The sequence below is a fragment of the Colletotrichum tamarilloi genome, assembly GCF_030869305.1.
Source record: "Colletotrichum tamarilloi strain Tom-12 chromosome Unknown Scaffold_35.1, whole genome shotgun sequence".
Taxonomy (NCBI): Eukaryota; Fungi; Ascomycota; class Sordariomycetes; order Glomerellales; family Glomerellaceae; genus Colletotrichum; species Colletotrichum tamarilloi.
This window is the reverse complement of record NW_026849418.1, coordinates 284442-308218: the sequence shown is the minus strand read 5'-3', so window position 1 is coordinate 308218 and position 23777 is coordinate 284442. Positions and strand designations below refer to the sequence as shown.

Here is a 23777-nt window from a genome sequence, read left to right as displayed (position 1 = left end):
CTCACCTAGTTGTTGGGTACGGCAGTATTGATGTAGAAGCGCAGATACGTCAAGGAGTATCTGAACGAGGTTGTATGGTGAGAGCGCGTCGGATTTGAACCAAGGCGCCCTGAAGCAAAGGTGAATTTTCTGGTGTCGATTTGTAGAGATGAAGCGATAGCTGAAATATCAGCTGGCTCTCTGGAATTAGTGAAAGATTACAAAACCCCTTCTGTCGATGAAGAGGATGGACAGGTCAAGGGAAGTAAGAAGCTTTCGGTGTGTAGCGGTTTGAGTGAGAAAGGGTAGAGTTGGGTCAGAGATACATCGGAGAGAGGAAGGGAAGTGGGTGGGGTGTGCGGTAGGAAATATTTTGAAGGTGAAATTTCTAGGCAAGTCGAAGGAAGGTACAGCAGCACACCTGTTCGGGGCAGGCACAGGCTTCTCCCGGAAGCCCCTTTCCTCTTACCACCTACCTCATACCAAATATATGCGTTAGAACGCCCCATTTCCATTAATAGAAAGCGGGCTCAAGAGATACTTGAAAACTTTTTTTCTTGAAGGCAATTCTGTTCATTTTAATGTGAGGCAATTGATGATTGATTCTACCTACGCAGTATTAGACAACCAAGGCCATTCTTTTGTCCATGAGACTCCGAGTCCCTCTGATATATCATAATGTATATATCAGGCATAGAAAGATTATTATGACCATCTTGGGATATCGTTGTGGCGTGGTGAGAAATACCCATCATGTACATTTGGCGATGCTTGTAGTTCAAACGCTCGGTGTGCTCGGTAACCGCTATTGGTAGTTACTTCACCGAGCCCAGACCGATGCTGCGGGGTCACGTGTGGTTGATCGATCCATTCAGGCAGCGCCGATGAACCTCTATCCACTGCACCAGCTCTTATACATGACAAGAATTTTGCCGTGATGAGCAGTTCCTAAACCTTGAGAGACTCGAGAAAGAACACAGTAGTCGATGCATGCCAGGGAAAGGATTCCCGTCCGTTCGTCATGTTGTCCATTCTGAGAAAAGCACGTCTCAAAGACAAGGAGATGCGAATCCTGATGCTGTCAGTGAGCCAACCCCCACACGGGCCACTTTCCTACTTGCTGATGCTGAATACAGAGGCCTCGATAATGCGGGAAAGACCACGATTGTCAAGAAGATTATGGGCGAAGACGTCAACACAGTAAGCCCGACATTGGGCTTCATCATCAAGACTATAGACTACGATGGGTTCGTCGGCACATCTATCCAGTCCATTCTCATGCAAGAGTGCTAACCATACACCAGATACAAGCTAAACATTTGTACGTCCTCTGGCTGATGCTGAGTTTCGTTGGCGGCAAGTCTGACCAGAATAGGGGACGTGGGTGGGCAAAAGACACTACGCTCGTACTGGCGGAATTACTTTGAAAAGACAGATGCGTTGACCTGGGTCGTCGATGCCACAGATCGACTGAGAATCGAGGATTGCAGAGAGGAGCTCCACGGCCTGCTGCAAGAAGAGGTTCGTGCCAATGGCGAGGATGGGGAGGAGGACGACGACACGTGTGGAAGTGGATACGACCACGTCGGGTGCTAACTTTGGATTGACAGCGATTATCTGGAGCAAGTTTGCTCGTGTTTGCCAACAAGACCGACGTCAACGGATGCATGGACGAGCAGGAAATTCTTCAAGTTGAGTGCTCCGGGACAACCACATCTTGGACCATTACTAGGGGGAGCCGAGCTGACGTATTTCATCCAGGGGCTGCAATTGGAGGCGATTAGAACACATCGCTGGCACGTCCTGCGATGCAGTGCCATGACAGGCAGCAACCTCAAGGAAGGCCTTGCTTGGGTGGTGGACGACGCAAAGAAGAGGCTGTTCCTGTACTAGAGGCAAGTGGGGAGTTCAGGTATGCATTTGGTGGTTAGCTTCTCTTGCCAGGTCACCAGTCACCACTACGACGGTGCGGCTCCTCACTCGCTCTCGAGGCTCATCGAGCCAGCGATTCGAGGATGTCCTGGCCACGTTCGTTCAGCTAGTTCCCGGGCGCGCCATTAGGAAACTGGGAATGGCTAGGATAAAGACGGACGGGCATAGAGGCGGCCGGGCCAAAAGGGGGCATGGTGAAGCGTGTCAGAGTGTTCTGGAAGGACGGTCCCAGTAAGGGCCGGATCCGAGTGATTCTGTGACGGCTCTCGGGAGTCGGGATCGACGTTGTGCAACGGAGTGACAAGTACCTTAGATGGGATACCCAGCGTCGAGAGATGCGAAGCCACGTTGTTGAATAGGAGATCACCACTATCCGTATTAATAGCATGGGCAATATATTCTTTGAGGCTGAGAATGACGGCCGTGATGCGTCTACGAAGTACTGTCTCCGTACATGTGTGGATGTGGCCCATTGGGCGATTGCCTTTCTGCTTAAAATCGGGTCACTGCTTGGTCCGAAGATGCCCGAGAAGAAGAAATACGAAATGAGGGGACACTGACGGTAAGCCGCTATCCGTCAACGTCAGCACCGGGTTAGATTGTCTGTGATTCTTCAGAGCACTTTGAAGTATGTGCGTGTCTTTTGGGTCCGGGCTGAACTACCTAAGGTAGTCGGGCTTGGAAGGGAATTGCATTCATTACAGCAGACCGAGGAGAGAGATTGCAAGCCGTTGAAGTTTGAATACCGGGACATCCCTCCGGAAATCATGGTTTGAAACGATGTGATTGAAACGCCCCATCGGGCCAGTAAGGGCGCTTGAATGTCGAAATTTGGTGCAAGGGATCTCAGGTACGAAATATATCCATTGTGAGACAGGGGTTGCCGGTGTGGAGAAGCGAGTGGCCAATGCACGTAGCAACACCTCACCTACCTTGAGGTACGTACCCTTGTTGTTTTGGTTCCACTTTCTTTGTGTATATCCACCTGCAACTACTCCGTACCTTACGTAGTAGGTAGGTATTCGCACCTCGAGGTCTTCTTCGTCTACCTTACGAAGGCCAAGCCAGATGGCCGCATTAGGAAAGCTTAGCTGAGCTGAGAAGAGCTGAGTTGAAACCATTCGAGCAGCTTGCTGAAATCGTTTGAGACATTGGCAAAGAACTTCAAGTTGAAGCCCCCGCGCATATGGGAATAATTGTGGTGAAAGTTGCACAGCTGCGCCTGTCTGTGGGCAATGGGCATATCGAAAGAAATCATTTCAAGAGACCAGCCTAGTCACCCAGCGCCCAGTGCTACCTGACGTGCAGGCTGCTATTGTTGGGGGGGGGGCCTGTTCACCTGCCCAATTGGCAAGGGCAAGGAAGAAAAAAGAGGCAAGCCCAGACTGCCCAGCCTGGACGCGGGATGCAACTGTTCGCATCAGCACGCAGTAAGCATCCGGAAGGAACCTTCGCAGAAACCTGCTTGCCTCCAGCTCAGGTCATCTGTGTTTACTTTCGACCCTGCAGCACCTTACTTCAGTCAGGTCACCAGTGATAAACATCATTGTCCTCTTTGCATCCCGTCCAGACAGAAAGCAGGCCGCGTTCACAACTGCTACTTGCTCACGCCGACTGCATTTCTCAGGATTGTGGTTCATGCTCTTTAGCCTCAGCCGCCGCCGTCGCCGCCCACATCAACAGAAACTCGGGTACCACACGCATTCGACAAGTTTTCAGTACCTACAAAACCACACAACCTAGCAACCTAAGGTACCTTACGCCAAGTAAGAAAGGCAATTCTTCAATCCAAACAATAAAGTCGCCAGAGAGACCAGAGACCCGACTCCATTTTGTCTCCATCCACGACGCACGCCTGCCCATCCGTACCTAACCGTGGGCTACGCTACCTTGCCTTACGTCTGTGAGGCTGCTCCGCTCTCGCCTTGGCCCAAGTACCTTGCTTTGGCGCCATTTGCCTAGCGGCACCCATCCAAGAGGTGACGAACCGGAGGTACCTTGCACTGCGTCCTGCGTACCTGACGGAGCACTGCGCACACCTACCTTACCTTATCCCATCCCATCCTGTCCTGTCCTGTCCTGTCCTGTCCTAATCCCGCCACGGACGGACCAGACACCAAAGACGAGACCGACTGAGGGAGGGAAAAAATAGACAACATATCCTTCTCCAACAAAGACCTCACTACCTTACCCGTTCGCCTTGCCACGACATACGTCCTAACCGGGGGGATTCCTGCGCATACAGAACCACCTGTTTCCATTCCTCCCCCACCCGCAACCGTGTCATGACTCTGTCCTCCGCCTCAACATGTCGGAACAAACAATGGACGACGTCTCCAAGTTTTTGCAAGATGTCAAGGAGATGAATGCTCGCCGAACCGAAGAAGACGACGCCCGCCAACGCGAACTCGACGAAAAGATACAGCAAGAGAAGAGAGAACGACAAGCTCGCCGCGCCGGTACGTCTACCTACACATCTTGCTGTCTTTCTCCTTGCTTCCCCTCTTGCCTTACTACTGCTTGTCTCTCCTCCCCTCACTCACTGCATCATCTACCTCCCACCACCGTGTCTGCCCTATTCAACAAGCTTTCTTTTCCCGACTCGGCCAAGGCACAAATCCTACTTTGCAGCTTGCCGTGTGCCATTCGTCTTGCTCGTGCTCGTGCCGTGATATGTTCAGGTTCAGGTTGCCCTTGGCCCAAGAGCTGAGCTACTGACGGGACGGCCGCCGCACTGGGCGAGCCGCGGGCGACGCCTCAACGCCTTGACTCCTACCCCCAATAACCACCACACACGGCCTTCGTCCATTGTTTTTTCGCCTGTGACCTGAAGGGAAATCATCGACGCTCACTTTTCCTCTGCAATTGGCACTGTTCTTCTCTCCCATCTTGTTGCGCGACCGTGTTTTTCAACAAGAAGAAAATCTTTGGATCGCATTCTCTGACAACATTTGACAGAACGCGCTCGATCCATTTCCCCTCAGAAATCGTCCCCGGCCAACACCCCACCACCCTCCTCTCGAGGTAACACACACACGACGCAGCTTTCCGATGACCTAAGACTGTCTTCTCCCGGTCTCGAACACACAGGCAGCCCTCGTCCTCTCTCACGAGGCATCGCAGCTCCCGAAACCATGGACAGCTTCTCAACCTCTCCAACCAAGGAGAACGATTCCCCCTTTGACGCCGAAAGCAAGCGATCGAGCGTGACCTCTCCTACCGGCGGCGTACAAGGAGCGCGGCCGCTGTCGTGGCAGAGACGTCCCAACTCTCAGCATTCGGATCGATCCAAGAGCCGTCCCTTGTCCGTCGTTGCCGCCGAGAACGCGACCAGGACCTCGCAGAACCCAACTCCCGACCCCTCCTCCGCAACCGAGCAGACCTTCTCTAGGGACCAAATCTCCCAATCACTGGGTTCCAAAGACCCCGCGTGGTTCCGCCAAACGGCCGATCGTGCCAGCGTCGGCTCAGCTGCAAATCGCAAGAGTCAGGTTGAGGATACCGATACCAACAACATGTCCTCAATGCGCGCCCATCAGCTCCCCGGCATGAGCCGCAGCTCTTCGACAGACTTGTCTGCTGAGCAGTCTAGCCCGACGAAAGACACCAGACTGGGCTCTCCGCTGTCACTCGGCAGCTCCCAGAGACTCGACCCTCCTGCCGAGATCTCCGAGAATGATCCCACAGCGCTGCGCCGAAAGTCAATCATTGGATCTGGTCGCTCGTCACCCACGCGACCTGTTTCTCCTACCAAGGGCATGGGTGGTTTCGTCCAAAGCGCAATGATGAAGAGGTCAGACAGCGTCAAGAGATGGAGTGTAACCTCTCCCCCTGGCCTCGTACGCGCCGATTCAGCTGCTTCAAGCCGGCCTGAGTCTCGCTCCCGTCCGCAGAGCATGTACATGCGGGACGGAGCTGCTACACCTACGGGGTCATCTCACTCTCGGTCTCTGTCCCGCCCCGCCTCTCGCCCTACTTCTCGACATAGCAACCAGGAACAACAAGACGAGATCGAGACTACACCAAAAGCACCTGCAGCAGCACCTCCTCCCGAAGTCAAGCCTGAGGCCAAGCCCGACGTCAAGCTCGATACCAAGCTCGATAACAAGGAGGAGGACAATAAGGATGTGACACCGCCATCAAGCCCTTCGAAGACTATGGATTCTAGGAGATGGAGCCCGACGAAGGCAAGCTGGCTGGAAACTGCACTGAACAAGCCAGAGTCTCCGAAACCTAAGCCTCCGCCGGTATCAAACCAGCCAGCTTGGATGGTGGAGCTCAACAAAGCAAAGGCTCACAAGGCTGCCAACCCCAGTGCCGACCTTGGTCGAAGCGGCTCAGTATCATCGCAGAAGCACGAAGTCAATGTCGGCGGGCTGATGCGTTCATCACCGATGGGAAGCCATGTGTCCAAGCCCTCTGTAAGTGGTCTCAAAGGTATATATGCACCTCCAGTGCAAACCCACAAGACCGGCGGCAGCATCAGCAGCCCAAGCTTTCGCACCAGCACAATCAAGAGCCCGGCAGGCGAGGACAAACCGGAAGGAGATGCTCTGCCCGTGGATATTCCAAAGCGCTCCTCGGTAACTGACAGCCCTTCTGTGGCTAAAGTCAAGCCTGAAACTCCTCCCAAGAAGGATTTCCGCGCTGGCCTGAAGTCAAGAAACGTCTCTGGCGATGCTTCTTCTTCCAAAGAGCCCGCCAACGAGTTGCAGAATGTATTTGGCAACTTGCGACGGACAAAGACGCAGAATTACGTGGCGCCAGATGAGCTGAAGAACAATATTTCGCGCGGCAAAGCGGCCTTGAATATGACCGGTGGGCCGAAGCCTAGCGAGCGCAAGGATGAGTTCAAAGATGCGATTTTGAAGAAGAAGCAGGATTTCCAGGCTGCTCAATCGCAAGGCAAAGGCGTGGTTAGAACCAAGTCCAATGCATCTGAGAACCCTGTTCCAGAAGCTCTGCTGAAAAGACATGCGTTGAGCAAGTCGATCTCGGGCAGATCAGATACTACCTCACCCTCCGCTATCGAGCATCGAAAGTCTGTCAGTGAGAGGCCCAAGTCATCGTACAGAGACGATTCCAATGAGTCGGTTGCTTCGCTCAGGTCGCCTTCTGTCAAATCGCCCTCTGCCAGGTCGCCGTCACTCAAATCGCCTTCTATCAAGTCGCCAGTAGAATCTGGACCTACAGTCGAGGTTCAGAAGGAGAGCATTGCTCCTGGTCGGCTTCAGGGACGTGCCGCTGCCGGTGGCCTGGCGGGCCGCTTCAATCCTGCACTCGCAGGACTTTTGGCCCGTGGTCCCCCTCCCATGGCTACCAATGGAGGGCGTGATGCCGAAAAGTCAGAAGAATCGAGCGGGGCGCCCGCCGAACCTACGGCTCCAGGACCTCAGCTTACACACATGACTAAGGGTCGTGCTCGTGGGCCGAGAAGAAAGGCGCCATCTTCCAAGGCTCCCTCCGCAGCTGCGCCAAGCGCAGAAGTGGCAAGCGAATCTAAGCCCAGCCCAAGTGCTCTCTCACCGACGAAGGACGAGTCGCCTGTAGTGGAAGCAGCCGTGAAGAGCCCCGCAAAGGAGGCTCCAATGTCCATTCAAGCTCAGGTCGCTGCTCAAGCAGCTGCCAAGAATAGGCCAGCACCTCTCAAGCCCTTTGGCACCCCTTCTAAGGCTCCCGCTGAGACGCCTGCAGAACACTCTCCAGAGAAGCCTGTTCTCCCGGCCAAGGAGGAAGATCCCGTTTCAAAGCGCAGGTCCCGATCTCCTACGATGAAGCTCCAGGCCTCCCCGATCAAGCCCGTCGAGGAGAAACCCAGCGAACCCGCCTCTCAGCCTACCTCACCTAAGAAGCTGGACATGAAGCGAATGTCTAGATTCTTTGAAGAGAACAACCAGTCGAGCCCAAAGCCTGAAAGTCCCAAAAGGGAGAGCCCAAAGATGGACAGCCCTCCCAAGATGAGCAGCCCGCCTAAGATGGTCAGCCCGACGAAGGAGAGCCCCAAGGTAGAGAGTCCCAAGATCACCAGCCCCAAGGTTGCCAGCCCGAAGAGAGAAAGTCCGGCTTCGTCGCCAAGCATCAAGCCCAAGCCCGTTTTCGAGAAGCCCTTCAGCCCGCCACCCCAAAAGTCGGAGGAGGAAGTCAGACCGAAGCCAGTATTTGAGAAGCCTCCTAGCCCTGTACTTCAGAGAAGCGAGGAAGTCTCTCCTGTCAAGACCTTCGGGCGGCCTCTCCCCGAGCCTAAACCAAGTTCTCCTGCAAAGCCTTTCTCGGACAAAGTGGAGGAAGCTCCTGCGCCCACCAAGACTTTTGGACGCCCGCTGCCCGAACCAACTCCCAGATCACCCACAAGGTCTCCCGTTCGGTCACCGCCGCCTAATGAGCAATTCGATAGCCCTCACGTAGCGCCTCTCAGAACCTTTGGCCGACCTCTGTCCAGGCCCAGCTCACCTCAAAAGTCAAACGACAGGGTTGACAGCGAGCCTGTTGTGTCCGTCAAGAACGCTGCATCGATGTTCGGCGGTGCTGTGGTACGGTCGCCACCTCTGGAGGCCAAGTCGCGATTTGAGAGCCCGGTGTCTCCAGTCCAAAGGACCGATACTCCCACGAGGATCTCTACAAGGCCCCTGCCTATCCCACCGAAGCCTTCCTCGCCTACACCAGTCGCATCTCCGGTTCGATCCCCCACGAAGTCAAGCTCGGAGGTCTCCAGTCTATTGGATGACTTCTTTGGCACGCCACGGCCACAGAGGGAGTACCGCCTTGACACCACTGAAGTGTTGATGAACAAGCCCCGGGTGCGCGATATTCAAAGTCAAGGCACCAGGCTGTTCCAAATTACTGCGGACGGGAAGAAGATGCCTGTACAATCACACAACGAGCGTATCTTGTTCGAGCGGGAAATGTACATCTGTGCTCACACATTTTCCAACGAGGCTGGCTGGAAGGAGACCGAGGTATATTTCTGGGCTGGTGACGAGGTACCGGCAGCAACTGTGGAAGACACGACTCTTTTTGTCAACCGGGAGGCTCGTTCGCTCGGCGGCAAGCTCGTCAAAATGCGCCAAGGCAGAGAAACTCCCGAGTTCATCATGGCGCTCGGAGGTATGATCATCACACGTCGCGGTACCAACACCAAGTACGACTCCTTGGCACCAAGCATGCTGTGTGGTCGCCGGACGCTTGGCCAGGTTGTGTTTGACGAGGTCGACTTCTCATCTGCAAGCCTCTGCTCCGGGTTCCCTTTCTTGATTACGCAGTCAGGAATGTGCTATCTCTGGAAGGGCAAGGGCAGTGATGTCGATGAGCTGAGTTGCGCCCGCCTCATTGGTATGGACTTGAGCTTGATGGGCGAGCTCATAGAAATCGAGGACGGCAGCGAGCCGGATAGCTTCTGGGCCATCTTCAACGACGGCACGAAGCCGCTCTCTGCAGACCACTGGCGTTTGAAGTCCAACTACGACAAGTACTGCCAAAGACTCTTCCGCTCGGACGCGTCTGCGGCGAAGCAGGTAAGCTCGACGTTGTTCCTAATCTCCAGCTCAGCGCTAACCATGATAACCACAGGTCACTGAAATCAGCCCGTTCACTCAGGCTGACCTGGACCCTTCCTCCATCTACGTTCTGGATGCATTCTTTGAAATGTACATTATCGTCGGTAGGACGGCGCAGAGCGAGTACAGCTCCTTCCGCAACGCTCTTGACTTTGCGCAAGAGTATGCCATTCTGGCTAGTGGCATGGAAGATCGGCCCTTTATCCCCATATCCACAGTCGTGTTGGAAGGCATTCCCAAAGACCTGAAGAGCGTGTTCCGCAAGTGGCGAGACGAGTCTAGCCCGACCATTATGCCCCAAAAGGCGGCGTCCGGCCTGAAGCGCGGACGATCTCTGCGCGTCGTTCCCCTCACCCACGCGCTCCAGGCTCTTAGTGAGTAAGCCTCTTTGCGAAGTGCAGTTGAAGCGGGTTCAGTTGGAGGGAGGCGCGAATGGAGTTTCATAACCGAGGAAGGGGGCGGCGGCGGCGGGTTTGATGCGATTTTATACCAGATACCCGGATGCTTGGGGAGGTTTGGGAGATGGGAGAGAAGTGTACATGAATTGTTGTCGCATTTGCAAAGGAGAAGGGGAAAGGAAATGGCGAAGGGCGTTTTCTCTTAATTACAAAAAGAAAGGAGGTTTTGGGTTGGCTGACTGTTTGACCATGTACGGCGAGACCATTCGGGCAGCTGTAGTAGGAAGTGACCAATGCACCAGGACCATCTTGGTATCGTGGACGAATGTCACATCTTTCAAAGCATGTCACAGTTTTATGACTTCCATCGTGTTTGCAGAGTTTCATTCTTTGACTCGTGGGCGCACCCCGTCCATCTGTCTCACTACAGCGGTCACGAAGAGCGATTGTCATGGACGGACGAAACGACGAAGATGAAGGAGACCAAACGGAAGTGTTTGATTACAAGTGAACACTAGAAGAAGAAGCCAAAAACTCAACGCCGACAACAGTTATGTACGAAGACCAAACACGACCCTCTGGTCCACAATCCGCTCAGCAACCCCCCCCCCCCCCCGCGCTCCTACCTGAAGTGTGCCTGTGTATTTGATGTTCTGACTTTGGGTATATTTTGAGAGTCTTTTTTTTTTACACTTTTTTGTTTCTTTTGTGCAACTAACGTTCTTCTTCTATCGCTTCGTACACATCAAGCTCTCCTCTACCCCGCCAACCAACCCGCTCAGGCTCAAAAGGCCTCGTTGCTTCATGACTCATCCTCTGTATCGGTATTCGTCTCGCTCGTGTCGTCCTGGACATCGTCGTCCGTACCACTCTCCTCGTCCGAGTCATCGTCATCTTTCCTGCGGGGCTTGGTGGCGCCCGGTACGCTGCCGCCCTTGAGAGCCTGCATCTGACCGGCTATCGAGTCTGTTGATTGCTGTTAGTGTGTAGGACGGCTTGGGGGAGAGGAGGGAGTACTAACCTTCATCGGGCTCACTGATATCATCCTCGGCAACCATTGCTGCCGCCTTGTTTGCCTCCTCGACAACAAGCGTAACCTCCATCTTTGTATCGAATCCAACGTAGCTGTCGCATACGACGTGCATAACGAATGTGTAGTGACCAGCCTGGGGAGGAGCGGCGAATTGAGCCTTGAGGGTTTGCATGTTGAAGGTGGGCTTGCCGTCGTCGCCAAAGATGGGCTGGTCGAACTGGGTGAAGGTGAAGGGGGGAACAGCCATCTTGCCCTGCTTAGAGTCGGTCAAGAAAACGTACCACTTGGGGGCGTGATCGCGGGCGAAGTAAGGAGCGTGGGCGAGAGGAGGCAGGATAGGCTTGTCGTCAACAGGGATAGGCTTGCCGTCGGGACCCTTGATAGTCTTCTTCTTGCGGCCAAGGTAGGCCTCAAGGTCGTCTTCGGCGGGGTCAATGTCTTCCAGGTCCAGCTCGTTGACCTCGGGCACATTTTCGCTGCCAGGCGGGATAATGCGGCCCTTGACAACGAGGGTAACGAGAGAGGAGGGGATGATGAATCGCTCGCCGGTAACCTTGAAGAAGGCCTTGGCAACGCGGAGCTGGGGCAGTTGTTGAGCGACATTAACGGCAGACTTGTACTGGGCCTCAGTAAGGAGGTTGTTGCGGACCACCAGGTTTCTGCGAAGCTCATCGGGCAGATCCATGAACTGCTGGAGGGAAATGTGAACCTTGGAGTCGCCTCCCTCGACCTGACGAACGATGTCCTGGGTGAAGTGAGGAAGCTGAAGGAGAGGAGAGGCCTTGGGCGGGAGAGCCTGGATAAGGTGCTGGCTGGTAGAGTATGCGGCCAGAATGGGACCAGTGTTACCGTACGCTTGGGCGATGGCAGAGAAGGATCGGGTGAGGGCGTGGGCGATGGGAGCAACTTCGTACTTTGCACTGTCGAGGGCGGCGTCCTCGAGCTCGACACGGCCGAGGTAAGATCTCAGGAGAGCCAAAGCCTTGCGGCGCACCCCGCTGTCGAGGTCCTCGAGAGCTTGCTTGTCCTTTTGGGAGACACCAGCCTGTTCGGCGTTGGCCTGGAGCTTGGACTCGAGCTTGGAGAGGCCAGACTCGGCCTTGTCGCCCTTCAGAACAGTATCGAACTCCTTGCCACTGCTGAGGGCAGTAACAACGCCACCCTCGTCAACATTCTCGTCATATGCGCGGAATAGGTTGTTGGCGCTCTCAAGAAGCACGCCATCCTTGGACATGCGCTGAGTTCCGTACCACCAGGAGCCAACCAGGTAAGGCAGGAGAACACCGAGGAGGAGTGTGTAGGCGAGAACAACGAACTTGCCGTTGCCGTCCGAGATGATGAACTGGGGGAGTGCAATACCGATGCTGAAGCTCTGCTTTCCGTCGGGGTGTCCATACTGGATGTAGTTGTTGCGGATCTCCTCGTCGGTGAGCGCTTGGTAGGCCTTTGAAATCTCGACGTAGGCGTTGTTGAGGGACTCGATGGTCTCGTTCTTGGCCGGGTCGGGCTTGACCTTGTCGGGGTGCAGTCTTCTTGAAAGCTGTTTGTAGACCTTCTTAATTGTCTTCTCGTCGGCAGACTAGACGCAACAGCGTGTCAGCACTATGTGGATGGGGTATGGAGGGGGAAAGAGACGGGCAGCCGGTGAGGTGAAGTGGTCAACATACGTCAGAGATGCCGAGAATATCATATGGGTTCCAGATCTTTTGTGTGACGCTCTGTGTGTGGATAATGAGGTAGATCATGCCGGCCATGACGGCGAGGCCGATGAGGACGGCAATGACGCGCACGATGCGGCGCTGCTTCTTCTCGTGCGCTTTGCGCTGCTTGTCGATGAGGTCGACATGCTCGGGCTTAAAGTCGCTCTGGATGCGCGGGGCCTTTGCTTCAATGTCCTTGGAGGGGAAGACGAGGGTGTAGCCGAGCGGCAAGGTGATGATGCTGGTGATGGCGAGGATGAAGAAGGGGTAGAATTGCGCCTCGGCGTCGTACGAGTAGTCGGAACTCATCTTGACGGGCGCAGCGACGAGCTCTGGAGCTCTAGAGTGTCGGTGTCGGGTTGCTGTGTATGGTATGTGTTGGAGAGGTGGTCAGTCGTGAAGTCGAGATCCAAATCCGAGTGGGAGTCTTGCGCGCGGATCCGGACACGTCGCTGGACAGCTATGCAGCCCAGTTAAAAAAAAGGTCTTAAAAGAGCGGGAGTGTGTCGTGCGCGGGTACACTTGAAGAAGTGTAGACGAGACCAAGAAGGGATATGAAAGGGGAAAAAGAAGAACAATTCAGAGACCGTCAAGGAATGGTGTCTGCCTCCGTCCGCTGGTTGTTTCTTCCAGGTCGAGGTCGGGGACTTGGTTTGGGGTATGAAGTGGCCGCAATCTGCTGGCTTTGACCAAGTCACTTTCTTTTGACAATCGTGGCCTCGAAATAAACTGGTGCTTGTGCCTGCGCTGGTGGCTGCTTCTGCGGTGGTAGTTTCCGGAAGAGCGAGCAGGGGTTAACTAGTGGGTACCTTCCATTAGTGACAAAGGTACTTAGAGCCCTGGAGTTACTCAAGGCGCCACCTAACCTTAGGTAAGGTAAGGTAGAACAAGAACACACTGGGGGAGGTCACTGTGTCCTGTCTTCGCTGGCTGCGTGCGCTGTGGGAATGGCAAAGTCCAATCTATTAGGTCAAATCACCTCAACGTCCGGCTGTCAGTGCGCGCCCTGGAAGAGCCCCACAGCTTCCAACCTTACAAACCTTGTCCGCCTTCTCCTTCCGCCTCCCACTCGTGCGACTACTCCAGCGCTGAGTGCTTCTGGGTTCCTTCTGATTCTGACACGGGGAAACGGCAAATGGAATATCTGTCCTTCCCCAAATTGGACCTTTTTACTCTCCGCCGGTCGGTTTGAGGCTTCTTTTCCCCCCTCAGTGTCTCTTTTAGCTTTTGGAGGTCTCCACTCTTCTTGCCGTACCGTACCGTGCTTACCTAATTCCCGTACAACCATCCCTCGGCGTCGCTAGTCCGAATCAGCGACGGTAAAACGGCCGGCCTGCAGACAACTGCTTGCTAGCTTCATGACGCTACCAATGTAATATTCAAACGGGAGGGAAGGGAAAATCATTAGAAGAGAATGGAACAAGAATAGACAGCGAATATCAACGGTGGTCGAGGAAGAATGGATTCCAGCGACGTATCCTGATACAGAACCGCGGTTGACGATATAGAAATGAAAGCAATTTATTGGTGTTTTCGCATCGGTTAATCCATGCTTCTATCATAATCCCGTGCTCTGCCCATCCGCTACGTACAAACAGCAATCCTAGTCTTTCTACACACCCTTGTTTCAAAGTCCGGAAGAGGTATGCGTCAAGTCAGTGTTGATGATCAAATCGTCTTTGCCTCTGAGATGCATGACAATGGTGAGCCCTTCGACTCCCAATTCGCAATCATCATCCTGGCTGACGTTGACACCCACGTCCGCGTGCCCAGGCGTGTCGCGTCGTTCTCGAGAAACGATTTCCGCCTTCAACTCCCGCACTTCCGCTGTCAAATTCAGATATCTCTCCTTCCAAGAGCATGTATGGTTCGGTGGCATGATTGGTAGCGGACTGAATACCTCTACTTCGTCATCAAGAGATCGAGACAATCGCTCCACCAGCTCCACGTTGCCGTTGGCGCTGGCGTCTTCGACTTCGAACGTTTCCGAAGTAGAGTGAGTAGCCTCCAAATTTCGGGTGACTTGGCTCACAGTCTTTGATTCAGTCTTCGTCGTTGTCGATATCCTTGAGCTCGATCTCTGAGAGATCGATTTCTTCATCTCTTCGAGGCGCTTATGTCTCATTGCGTAAGCCTGATCCTCCTGAGCGACTTGCTCCGTCCTGCCAACTTCCTCCAGAGAGGCTTTGACAGCATTTGATGTACTGTTTCGCCCGTCGGCGGGAACACGCGGTGATGGTGTGTCGTGGCCACACGAGACGCAACTGTCTGCCCGCTTGCGATCGGCGTGATGTGTGCCGTATCCCTCAGCAGACTCGGCTTCTGCGGCTGCAACTTTTCGAAGCTGAGATCTCCATGACTCAACATCAGCAGCCTTTTGTTCCTGAGCTTGCTGCGATATGTTCTCCTCTTTATGCACACGACGCAACGGTCTCTTCAGCCACGGAAGTGGCTCTTTTTGCACTTCATGGTTTGCCTCTTTGTGAACCTTCTTCAACTTTGGCCACTGGATAGACGCTCCGCCTGTTGGGGAACTGAGCTGCTCAAATTGACCTTGGACCAGGTAGCTGCTGCTCTTGGCACTCTCGGAGGAAATTGCAGATGCCGGACTGATTGTCTTTGCGGCCGGATCTCGACTGCTGGGCGTCTTCATTTGGGGAGAACTCTTGGTCTCCATTGCCGTCAGTCTGCTCGTCGTGCGATTCGAGATCTGAGTAGGACTCTTCAGCCATGATGGAGAACGAGAGAGTCGTCCTCCGGCAAGAACAGACAGCGAATCTGAACCTCTCTTCTTGACTGGATCTACGTCAAAAGACTGGGACCTCTCGAGGCTATGGACGTCCTAGGCCCTAGCGCGCTCGCTGCTTTCGGCCATGGCCGCATCAAAACTGATCAACTTCTCGCGATTGGTATCAAGACCTTTGGTTCGGAACTGCGTCTGCTGTGCAAAGGGAGTAGTGTGTTGAGAGTTCTGCTTGTTTGCTGAAATTTCAGCGGAACCAGTGGCCAGGTGCTCCATGATGTGCTGTGCAAGTCTGAGATCTTCAGCGTGATGGTACATTTGGTCAATTTTGTTCTGGACGGGATCCTCCAGCGGGAGATGTGGTCGCAGCGGCTCCGAGTCATCCATGCTTACTGAACTTTGCTGCTCGGCAATGCATGCAATACTGTGGCGACCAGAGTGATGCCCGGCATGGGTGGCATTGCACCTTGGATTCCCGTAATCTCCGTGTGTCTCTGCAGTATTCAAGTCCGTTTGCCTAGGAACACAATCTGAGAGCCTTGATGCTTGTCCCGCGCCAACCGTCATGTCAGTGATCTGAGGTTCGGCCGTGGTGATCTTCGTCATCCTGTCGGCCAGTATGAAGGGGTTTTCATTGAGATTGACCGAGGTGGCTGGGGCCCTCTGATTCTTCTTCGATGTCTCTGTAGTTTCCAGGCTGGAGGATGACCGAATGTGCTCCTCTATTACCTTCGAAATATGATGTTGACTGGTAACAGCATTCCGATGACTACTCTCAGTATGCTCAAAGTCGATCGAGCCATCGTCCGGCATTTCGCTGGCACATTGTGGGCATACCGCATGGCCACACGTAGAGCAGAATGTGCGAGAAGTTACCTCTGCGCCGCAGGAATGGCACGTGTTGACAACATGCCTGGGAATGCTGTTGGTTCCATCTTGGTGACGCGAAAAGTCCTCTTCTTCGTCGTCAGAGAGCCATCCCGACGGACGAGAGATGCCAAATTCTGCAAAGATATCCCGAGCATGGCGTTTCCGAATGGTCGAGGTTGTCATATCTGTTCCGTAAGAGTGAATGGAGGAAACGGAGTTGTTGGAAAAGTGTCGTGGCTTCTGCGGGCTTGATGAGGCCGAAATCGATGCCATTGGCATCTTTGGAGGCCGGTTGAGCGTCCTGCTCGGTCTTACTCGAAGCCGACCGGTCGAAGCGGTTTGGCGAAGCTGCATAGAGTCTGGGTCGGCTACTCGTGGAGGAGTGAGGTACATTGACTTCCGCAGACGTAATGCAGGTATGGGGGCTTGACTGTTGCTTCTGGAGGCTTGCTCTGGACTCTGTCCAAAGAATGAGTGGTCTTGAGACGGCACCCTGGACTCTGCAGTTTGAGTGTTGCGCGTTGCTGGTCTCGCGAAGACCTTGTTGGTGCGTTGGCCCTAACCAGACCAAGTGCTCTCGCGTTCCCTCGCACCTAATGGTGATGGCTTGCGGCTCGTAACACGAGTAGAAGGCCGGCTTGAGAACTTCTGTCGTCGCGCGGATACAAGACCCTCTGGGATGCCACCGTCTTCGGGCTCGGCTGTGAAGACGTTGGCTCGGGGCGGGGAGAAATTATCAACGAAGGGATCCTCCATACTGAGAAACAATGGGTAAGGATTGAATAATACTGTATAATGTCGTGGGAAGTGCAAATTGGTACTGTAATGGATGGGCCGTGGGGGGTTGAGAAACGATGCTCCTTGACGGGCGATGCGGAACATTTACCTAGGGAAGAGAATTTGCCTCGAGTGAGGTCAGGATAAGTAGTTTGAGATCAAAAGACGCAAGACAGGCAGGGGCATCCTCGAATGGATAGCAGACAGGACCGACCTGGTCCCCAGTAGGCAACCTCGACCCATGTAGTCACTCCGTGGAAAGACCTTCTGGTACATGACGTAGCATTCATGGCACACACGCAATGATGGGTTTTGACAGAGAAAGAGCGCTAGAAACGTCGCAAGTGGATTCAATTATGCGATGTTAGATAAAGTTAAGGGAATCCGGGTCTTGATGTACAACGTCATGTGTCTGCCACGACCTTCTTTTACACTCTCTATTTCAGGGCAGCCTGGAGGCTCTCAAGAACCTATGAATTATAATTAGCATCCCTACTGTACCGCTCGAGGGCCTTGTTTGGAAAATTACTCACCTCGACCTCAATCTTCGCCTCGGCGATCTCCAACTCGCTTCCACTGCCGCTGGCGACCTTCTGGGCCTCGGCAAGCTGGGACTTGACAGCCTCGGCGCTGAAGTCCTCAATGGGGTATCCCTCGGTGGCGTTGATGCTGAGAACAGAGTTGGGCTGGACAACGGCAAAGCCGCCGGACACTATAGACACAATCATCGTCAGTTTCCTGCCTTCCTCCTATCCCTTTGAAAAGCTCCATCACGGTCGTAACGTACGGAAGAACTGCTTGCTGGGGCCGCTCTCCTCGACAACCTCGACCAGACCGGGCTTCAGCTGCTCAATGGCGGGAACGTGGTTGGCGAGGACACCCATCTCGCCGGAGTCGGCGGGGATGTTGACCTGGACGACATCCTGGGACTGGTAGATGGACTGCGTGTTGCGGCAATTAGCTCCGATCCTTCAATTGGCTTCCGCCTTGCATCCCCCTCGTATCGTCGTCTCGTCTCTCGTTCAATTGTTTCGAATATTATCGACTTCGTACCTGGTGAGGAAGGGACAAGCTCAGCTTGATCTGCAAATGGTCAGCGGGTACTCGGGATGCCTCCGGCTCGGAGGATGCAGGCTCGGGCTGCTTGCCTTGTCCGGAACGGCATCTGCGTAGGTTCTGCGCTGGAGGGGAGCGCGGAAGGCAGCAGGACGGGCTCGGAGGGCCGCGCGCGCGAAGCGGAAGGAGTTCATGATGGGCTGAGCTGGCAATGGGGATGTGTTGCTGGAGGCAGCTCGGGTGAGGTCGCAGGCAGGAATCTTTCGGCTGAGTCCATTCGCGATTCGGCTAGCGGGAGAAACTTTGGTCACGCCGTAAAGCACATGACCCGCAGTGCACGGAGCAGCCCCGACTCACTCCGTCAACCTGTTTGAACAGAGGAAAACGCATTGACGCAATCTTATTCCTCTAGGCCGCATAATACTTTAAAGAGTTTTGGGCATCTGTTTAATGATATTTCATCAACATCGTGTCTTCCTCCTGTGGCAAAATTTATGCTCTAGGTAGCTTCGAGCTGTATGTAAGCGTGTGGTAAGCCAGCAATGTGATTTTTTTTTTTAGTTTTCTTTAGAACGCAAGAAGTTCTCTGGATGAATCCATCCGATTAATCGTTGCGTGCGACTATTCCGAATCCGAATCAATAAGGGCTCATATCATTCATGACGCTGGCAATCTGGACTTTGTCGTGAGGATGCAACGCCCACGTATTAGGTACTACACCGAAACGTTCTTGCTCTCATTCTCACTTGATCGCACTTTCCAGGCTGCCCTGAGATCTCGCCTGAGTACTTCAATGCATTCGTAGCTTGATGATGAAATTGATGCGCTGCATGTGCCGATAAATAACCGTAGACCCAATGCCCTCCTACCTAGGTACGGTGATACGGTGATCATCATCCAGGTTCGGCGCGATGAATCAGGACAAGGACTTCCCATCTCTCTGTGTATTCCACCCTTCCACACAATACACCACAAATGATGCCTATATAGGTCCCCTCAATTCCATTACTACCACCAGTCAGGAGGCGCCCGTCTAGGTCGACGGGTCAGGTCAAACTGGCCGGGAAGTGGAATGGTTTACGGTAAACAAATAATTAAAAACGTCCACAGCCTATTCGACGACAGGCTCCGAGTTCGAGTTCAATTCCCAGCCTGAGCACCAAAAATATCCCAGCATGAGCACCAAGAGGTGTAGCCCCCAGTCCAGCACCGGGGGGGAGGGGGTGAACTCTTTTTGCCATCTTCATCTATTTAGCCAAATTGAGAATATCTTCCTTTATAGCATTCGGGCCTGCCGCTACTTCAATTCTATAATGTCAAATGCAACAACGGAAGTACATAAAATCGAGTAGTGACTCACAATATCAAACCTATTACCTGTTCTCAGATCTTTGTCTCGGCCGAGTTGCTCCAGCCCTGCTGGAAAGAAGCATTTGCTCCCACGCAATCACAGTAGCATGGGGCATTTAATAGTTCGAGGCATATATAATGTGGCATATCGAGTGGTGTCAAGGCAGTAGTCTTCAGGCAGCCGCAATAGTGAGAAAAGTTCTCATCCCTCCTGCCTCACAACCGTGATTCAACATCCTCCCTAAGCACCATACTCTGCAGCATGATTATGGCCAATACTCGAGATCAATCAAACTTAAAATGCTGTCAGTCTGGATTGGGAAACAAGAGGCGCTGATGACCAAACCTAGTTCTGGCCTGTGGCCTTCTATGCCATAAATCGATGGTGCCGTTTTCACAGGAATAGACGGACAGAGACAGGTTGATCTGACTTCATTGATTTGGATGACACCATGAGTGAGTTCCTGCAACTACTCTTGAGCTTCTTCCAATGAAAACCGTGCATCGAAACCAAACGAGTCTTACAAAATTGCATGTTGAAGTTAGCGATGATTGGCTTTCAAGGTACTGGCGAAGGTCATCCGTCACTGGCATGGTCGGCACAAACATATGTATAGCACCCTCCCATTGTGACTTCTCGAAGAATTTTATCTTACTCAGTCACTTAGCTGTTCCTCGTCTGCATGATCTAGTCGTCATAGTAGCGGTGATCCAACTCGCAGATAGCCTTTATATCTGTCGCAATCCTATCGTGACATAGCCTCCAGGTAATGGTGTTCTCCCTGTCAACAAACGCCAGTCTAGTTTGATCTTGTATTTCACGGAGGCTGCGTTTAACCTAGACTTGGCCAACTTAGCGGTCTATACAACTAGGTTTCTGGTAAATGTTACTCCAGGTTACCTCAAGATAGTTTCAGATCGCTTCTGCGGATTCTTATATGAGGTATCGAACTGGCAGTCAATTTCCATAGGATTCTGCCAGATACCAAGCTCGTTTAGCTCTCAGTGTCCTTCAGAATCTTCCACAAGGCTTTTGTATTGTGAAGTAAGTGACGCGGTAGTTGCGGCCATTGCTGATGTAGTGTATGGCTGCCATACACAGCCTGTCCGCTAAAACCATCGTGTGAGTATTTCCCTTTATGAGACGTAGTCGTTCACCACTCCTCCTCATCACGTGTCGCAAATTGTACTCACATATCTTGCGAAAAAGATATACAACAAATTCAAGACCTCGACACGGGGCCATCAAAAGCAGCTTCCTCAAGTTGAGCAGTGCCAACATCCCTCACAACTCACGCAAACAACAAGACTGATGTCTCAGCCAGTCGAAGAATTGAAGATCTTCATCACGCATATATCGGTCGCAGTGCCTTATTTCTGGAAAAGAGATAGTTACTAGTGAGTTGCCAGGTTCGAGATTCCAAGGGCCTTGCTGCAGGCCAGCCAGATGTCCCTCGTCTGTGACCGTACCTCGACGACTCGCAAGGCCATGTGAGCTACACCAGTCGATTCTCCAACGCAACGAACACCACTGGTCTCGAAAGCAATGCCGTCTACTTTGCATTCAATTACATGTCATCTTTAGCACGATACAAGAAGTGAACTAAGGAAAAAAATCCGGTACATGACCTGAGATAATTAGCAAATCCTGCTTCACGGCGTCTTGTTCCATGGCAGGAGAACTTCATGCTCATTCACCAAATCCCCGTCAGCAGCATACAAACCTCTATGTCAGCTATCTAGAAAGTCTCATAGCCATGGGTATAGCTAGATGGTAGCTGTTTCCGCGTGGAGTGCTGTCGTCCTCCCACTCCTAGACGACTGAATTTACTTTATATCATGCGGGCAACTACTCCGGCGTGCTCTGCCAACGTTGGAGAGAGCTTCTGGCAAAGGGGCTCTGGCTGATGGACCACTTGGAATGAGTAACTCGCCAATATCGTTTGTTCTTGAGCCTGGCATCAAAGTCGATGGAACGTCTTCGCTCAGCATGCCCATCAACACGTAAGCAGAGGAAAACATAACCACCAAACCACACGTGAATCACATCTCGTCACATTTCACTCGGCCAGTCAGCTTACCTACACAGACTCACATGTCCAACCTCATGATTGATTCTGTACTCACCTGCCTCGCTCATAGGTAAGCAGCAAAATATGACATACGACCTCCACGTAACAAACCGATATCTGACGATACACGACATGCCACACGAAAATGATACTCCAAGCAGGCAACTGACTCGACAAGTCCCGGATCAACATCAATAATCGAACTTGGCTGTCGACCTCTTCACGTTCCTATCCCCTCGCGATGGACAGTGGCTGGCATACATCGCTTAGCCTCATGCAAGGCAACAAGGTTGACATGGTCCTGCTGCACCACTCGTGACCGTCGATCATCAAGCAAATCGTACCGTCAATCACTTCCACATACAAACCGTTTCGACTTATGCCATCACGGCCATCAAACCACACCCGGTAACCGCCACGTTCCGACGCTGTCCAAATGGGATCAATGATCACCGCGTCGCTGAGGATCTTTACTCTACGTAACTTGGATAGACTTTTGGCCAAAATACCATGTCCATCAAAGATGGCGAATCTACAAAGAACGTAACAAATGTACCAAAATTCTCCGACATAGGAACGAGATACCTTAGGTGCTTGGCAGTGCCACTTGGCGACAGCATCCGCCTCCTTTGAAACGAAACTTCCTTCAATGCCCTCAATGATCGACACAGAAAAGGACACCCAAAAAGGACAAAAGAAGATGGACAGCGATCTACATTTTCGAGGAGCACCAGCCACACACACACACTCATGCTGAACCTTGAAACCGGAGAAGCCGTCATCGGAGCAAGGCGAACGAGGCGAACCCTCCCTCGGCCGATGGCGCTCCCGACTCCGTTTCCTCATTCCCATGGGAGCCATGGGAGATATCCCTCCCCGAAACCCATGGAGGAAGTAAAGATCCGCGGCTCATGAAACCTCGCCTCTGGGCTCACAAGGCACAGGAAAGAAAAGAGGGAACCCTTCACGCTTCAATCATTCGTGACTCGCCAACCTTTACTACGACCGAGCTTCCGGGCGCCGAGAACCGAGGAAAGATGATGGTGTGTATATGCGCCAGGGACGAGGATTTAACACCAGTTGAGCCTCATGGCATTTTCGACAACCACCGACGGCAGCGACGGCACACAAAGTTGAAAGGCTTTCTGCCCTTCCCCCAGCAACCATGTAGTCGAGATTCTTCCCTTGAACATTCTGGAAGCAACCGAGACGAGAAAGAAAGGTCGACGAGATCAGATGAAGGCGAGGCATGTGTCATTGCCCATGCCTCAAAAGCCCGTGGACCAGGTGACTCGATGCCTAATGACGATTGGGCAGCCTCTCACGAGAAGCCCAAACAGTTCGCTCTCGTCTCGTCAAGCTTTCTTCTGTTCTTTTCTTCTCTTCCCCTCGGGAACGAGATTTCAGAAACGTTCATGCGAAACGCCCAGCAAGGGGGTATCGAGGCCAACTCCCATTCGCGATTGAATAGTAGCAGGTGCTAGGAAGACGAGGGCCTCATGCTTCACTTTTCGCCCTCCAGCATCGAGAGGCCGTGACACTCACTTCTTCCGTTCTTCCGTGCCTCCTTGCCTCTGTTGAGTGAACCGAACTGCCAAGGACCCTGAAATCTAAACCAACCACACCACAATCCTCACAAATGCAGGCAAACTTTCCCGGCATCGGATTGCCACGGCCCAAAAGGAAAAGACCTGAGACGTCTTGACCTCTCTCCCTTTGGAGGGTGTGTACTTTCCCAAAGTCTCGAGCTTACAAGAGTCAATTGCTCCCTCCAAGCCCCTTGGAATACGAAAGCCAACAGAAAAAAGCCACAAGCACAGACGTAGAAGGGTACCGGTAGAAGCGTGCCTCGACAGGAATCTAGCGTGTTAACAAGCTCGCGAGTTGGCTAAGCTCGTAAGCAAAATACACAACAACAAATCTCGTCGGAGCGGTGACCGGCGCTGTCAGATGAAAATGCGGCTGGCTCATGGTGAGAGGAGTAGTGTGGAATTTAGGCCCAGCTTCAGCCCCTACTCCTTCATCCTTCCCCAGGCTGCCAAATAACCACCACCACTACCATAGAAGGAAGGGGATCACGTCTAGGAGTAGTAGGTCTGGAGTTTCCCAATGCGGTCTCCCGAGAACAGCCCCTTCTCCACCACCAGTTCAATCCAGTCATTCCGGCGGTGAAGGAGCAAGAAGGAGGGTGTGTGGTGTGGTGAAGCGTATACTAGAAGGGGGAGAACCGCTACCGCTAGTCCGGCAGACCTTCCATCTTCTTCACGTCTCCAGTATGTCGGAGCTTTCTCCTTTGGTGCGTTTGGTTTTGTCG

At 53.1% G+C, this 23777-nt stretch overlaps 7 protein-coding genes across 7 annotated transcripts; 2 read left to right on the top strand and 5 right to left on the bottom strand.

Annotated features, from left to right (window-relative positions):
- Window positions 1-1000: 1000 nt before the first annotated feature.
- Window positions 1001-1872, top strand: CTAM01_09228 (ADP-ribosylation factor 4; the record flags this gene model as incomplete). The annotated part of the gene is made up of 6 exons (XM_060525247.1): window positions 1001-1059; window positions 1116-1226; window positions 1284-1300; window positions 1355-1500; window positions 1590-1670; window positions 1741-1872. The coding sequence occupies 6 exons, from the start codon at window positions 1001-1003 to the stop codon at window positions 1870-1872; spliced, it is 546 nt and encodes a 181-aa protein (XP_060380191.1).
- A 2347-nt stretch (window positions 1873-4219) lies between these two features.
- CTAM01_09227 (gelsolin) lies at window positions 4220-9846 on the top strand (the record flags this gene model as incomplete). The annotated part of the gene is made up of 3 exons (XM_060525246.1): window positions 4220-4370; window positions 4870-9422; window positions 9478-9846. 3 exons carry the CDS (start codon window positions 4220-4222, stop codon window positions 9844-9846), a joined length of 5073 nt encoding a protein of 1690 aa, XP_060380190.1.
- Window positions 9847-10664: 818 nt separating this feature from the next.
- On the bottom strand, window positions 10665-12904 carry CTAM01_09226 (DnaJ domain-containing protein; the record flags this gene model as incomplete). Its single annotated transcript, XM_060525245.1, has 3 exons — window positions 10665-10828; window positions 10884-12474; window positions 12563-12904. The coding sequence occupies 3 exons, from the start codon at window positions 12902-12904 to the stop codon at window positions 10665-10667; spliced, it is 2097 nt and encodes a 698-aa protein (XP_060380189.1).
- Window positions 12905-14222: 1318 nt separating this feature from the next.
- CTAM01_09225 (uncharacterized protein) lies at window positions 14223-15272 on the bottom strand (the record flags this gene model as incomplete). Its single annotated transcript, XM_060525244.1, has 1 exon — window positions 14223-15272. The coding sequence occupies one exon, from the start codon at window positions 15270-15272 to the stop codon at window positions 14223-14225; it is 1050 nt and encodes a 349-aa protein (XP_060380188.1).
- A 165-nt stretch (window positions 15273-15437) lies between these two features.
- CTAM01_09224 (uncharacterized protein) lies at window positions 15438-17090 on the bottom strand (the record flags this gene model as incomplete). The annotated part of the gene is made up of 2 exons (XM_060525243.1): window positions 15438-16708; window positions 16802-17090. 2 exons carry the CDS (start codon window positions 17088-17090, stop codon window positions 15438-15440), a joined length of 1560 nt encoding a protein of 519 aa, XP_060380187.1.
- A 332-nt stretch (window positions 17091-17422) lies between these two features.
- Window positions 17423-18235, bottom strand: CTAM01_09223 (ATP synthase; the record flags this gene model as incomplete). The annotated part of the gene is made up of 5 exons (XM_060525242.1): window positions 17423-17455; window positions 17519-17697; window positions 17773-17926; window positions 18039-18068; window positions 18146-18235. 5 exons carry the CDS (start codon window positions 18233-18235, stop codon window positions 17423-17425), a joined length of 486 nt encoding a protein of 161 aa, XP_060380186.1.
- Window positions 18236-21434: 3199 nt separating this feature from the next.
- On the bottom strand, window positions 21435-22309 carry CTAM01_09222 (uncharacterized protein; the record flags this gene model as incomplete). The annotated part of the gene is made up of 2 exons (XM_060525241.1): window positions 21435-21472; window positions 21808-22309. The coding sequence occupies 2 exons, from the start codon at window positions 22307-22309 to the stop codon at window positions 21435-21437; spliced, it is 540 nt and encodes a 179-aa protein (XP_060380185.1).
- Between the last annotated feature and the right edge of the window lie 1468 nt (window positions 22310-23777).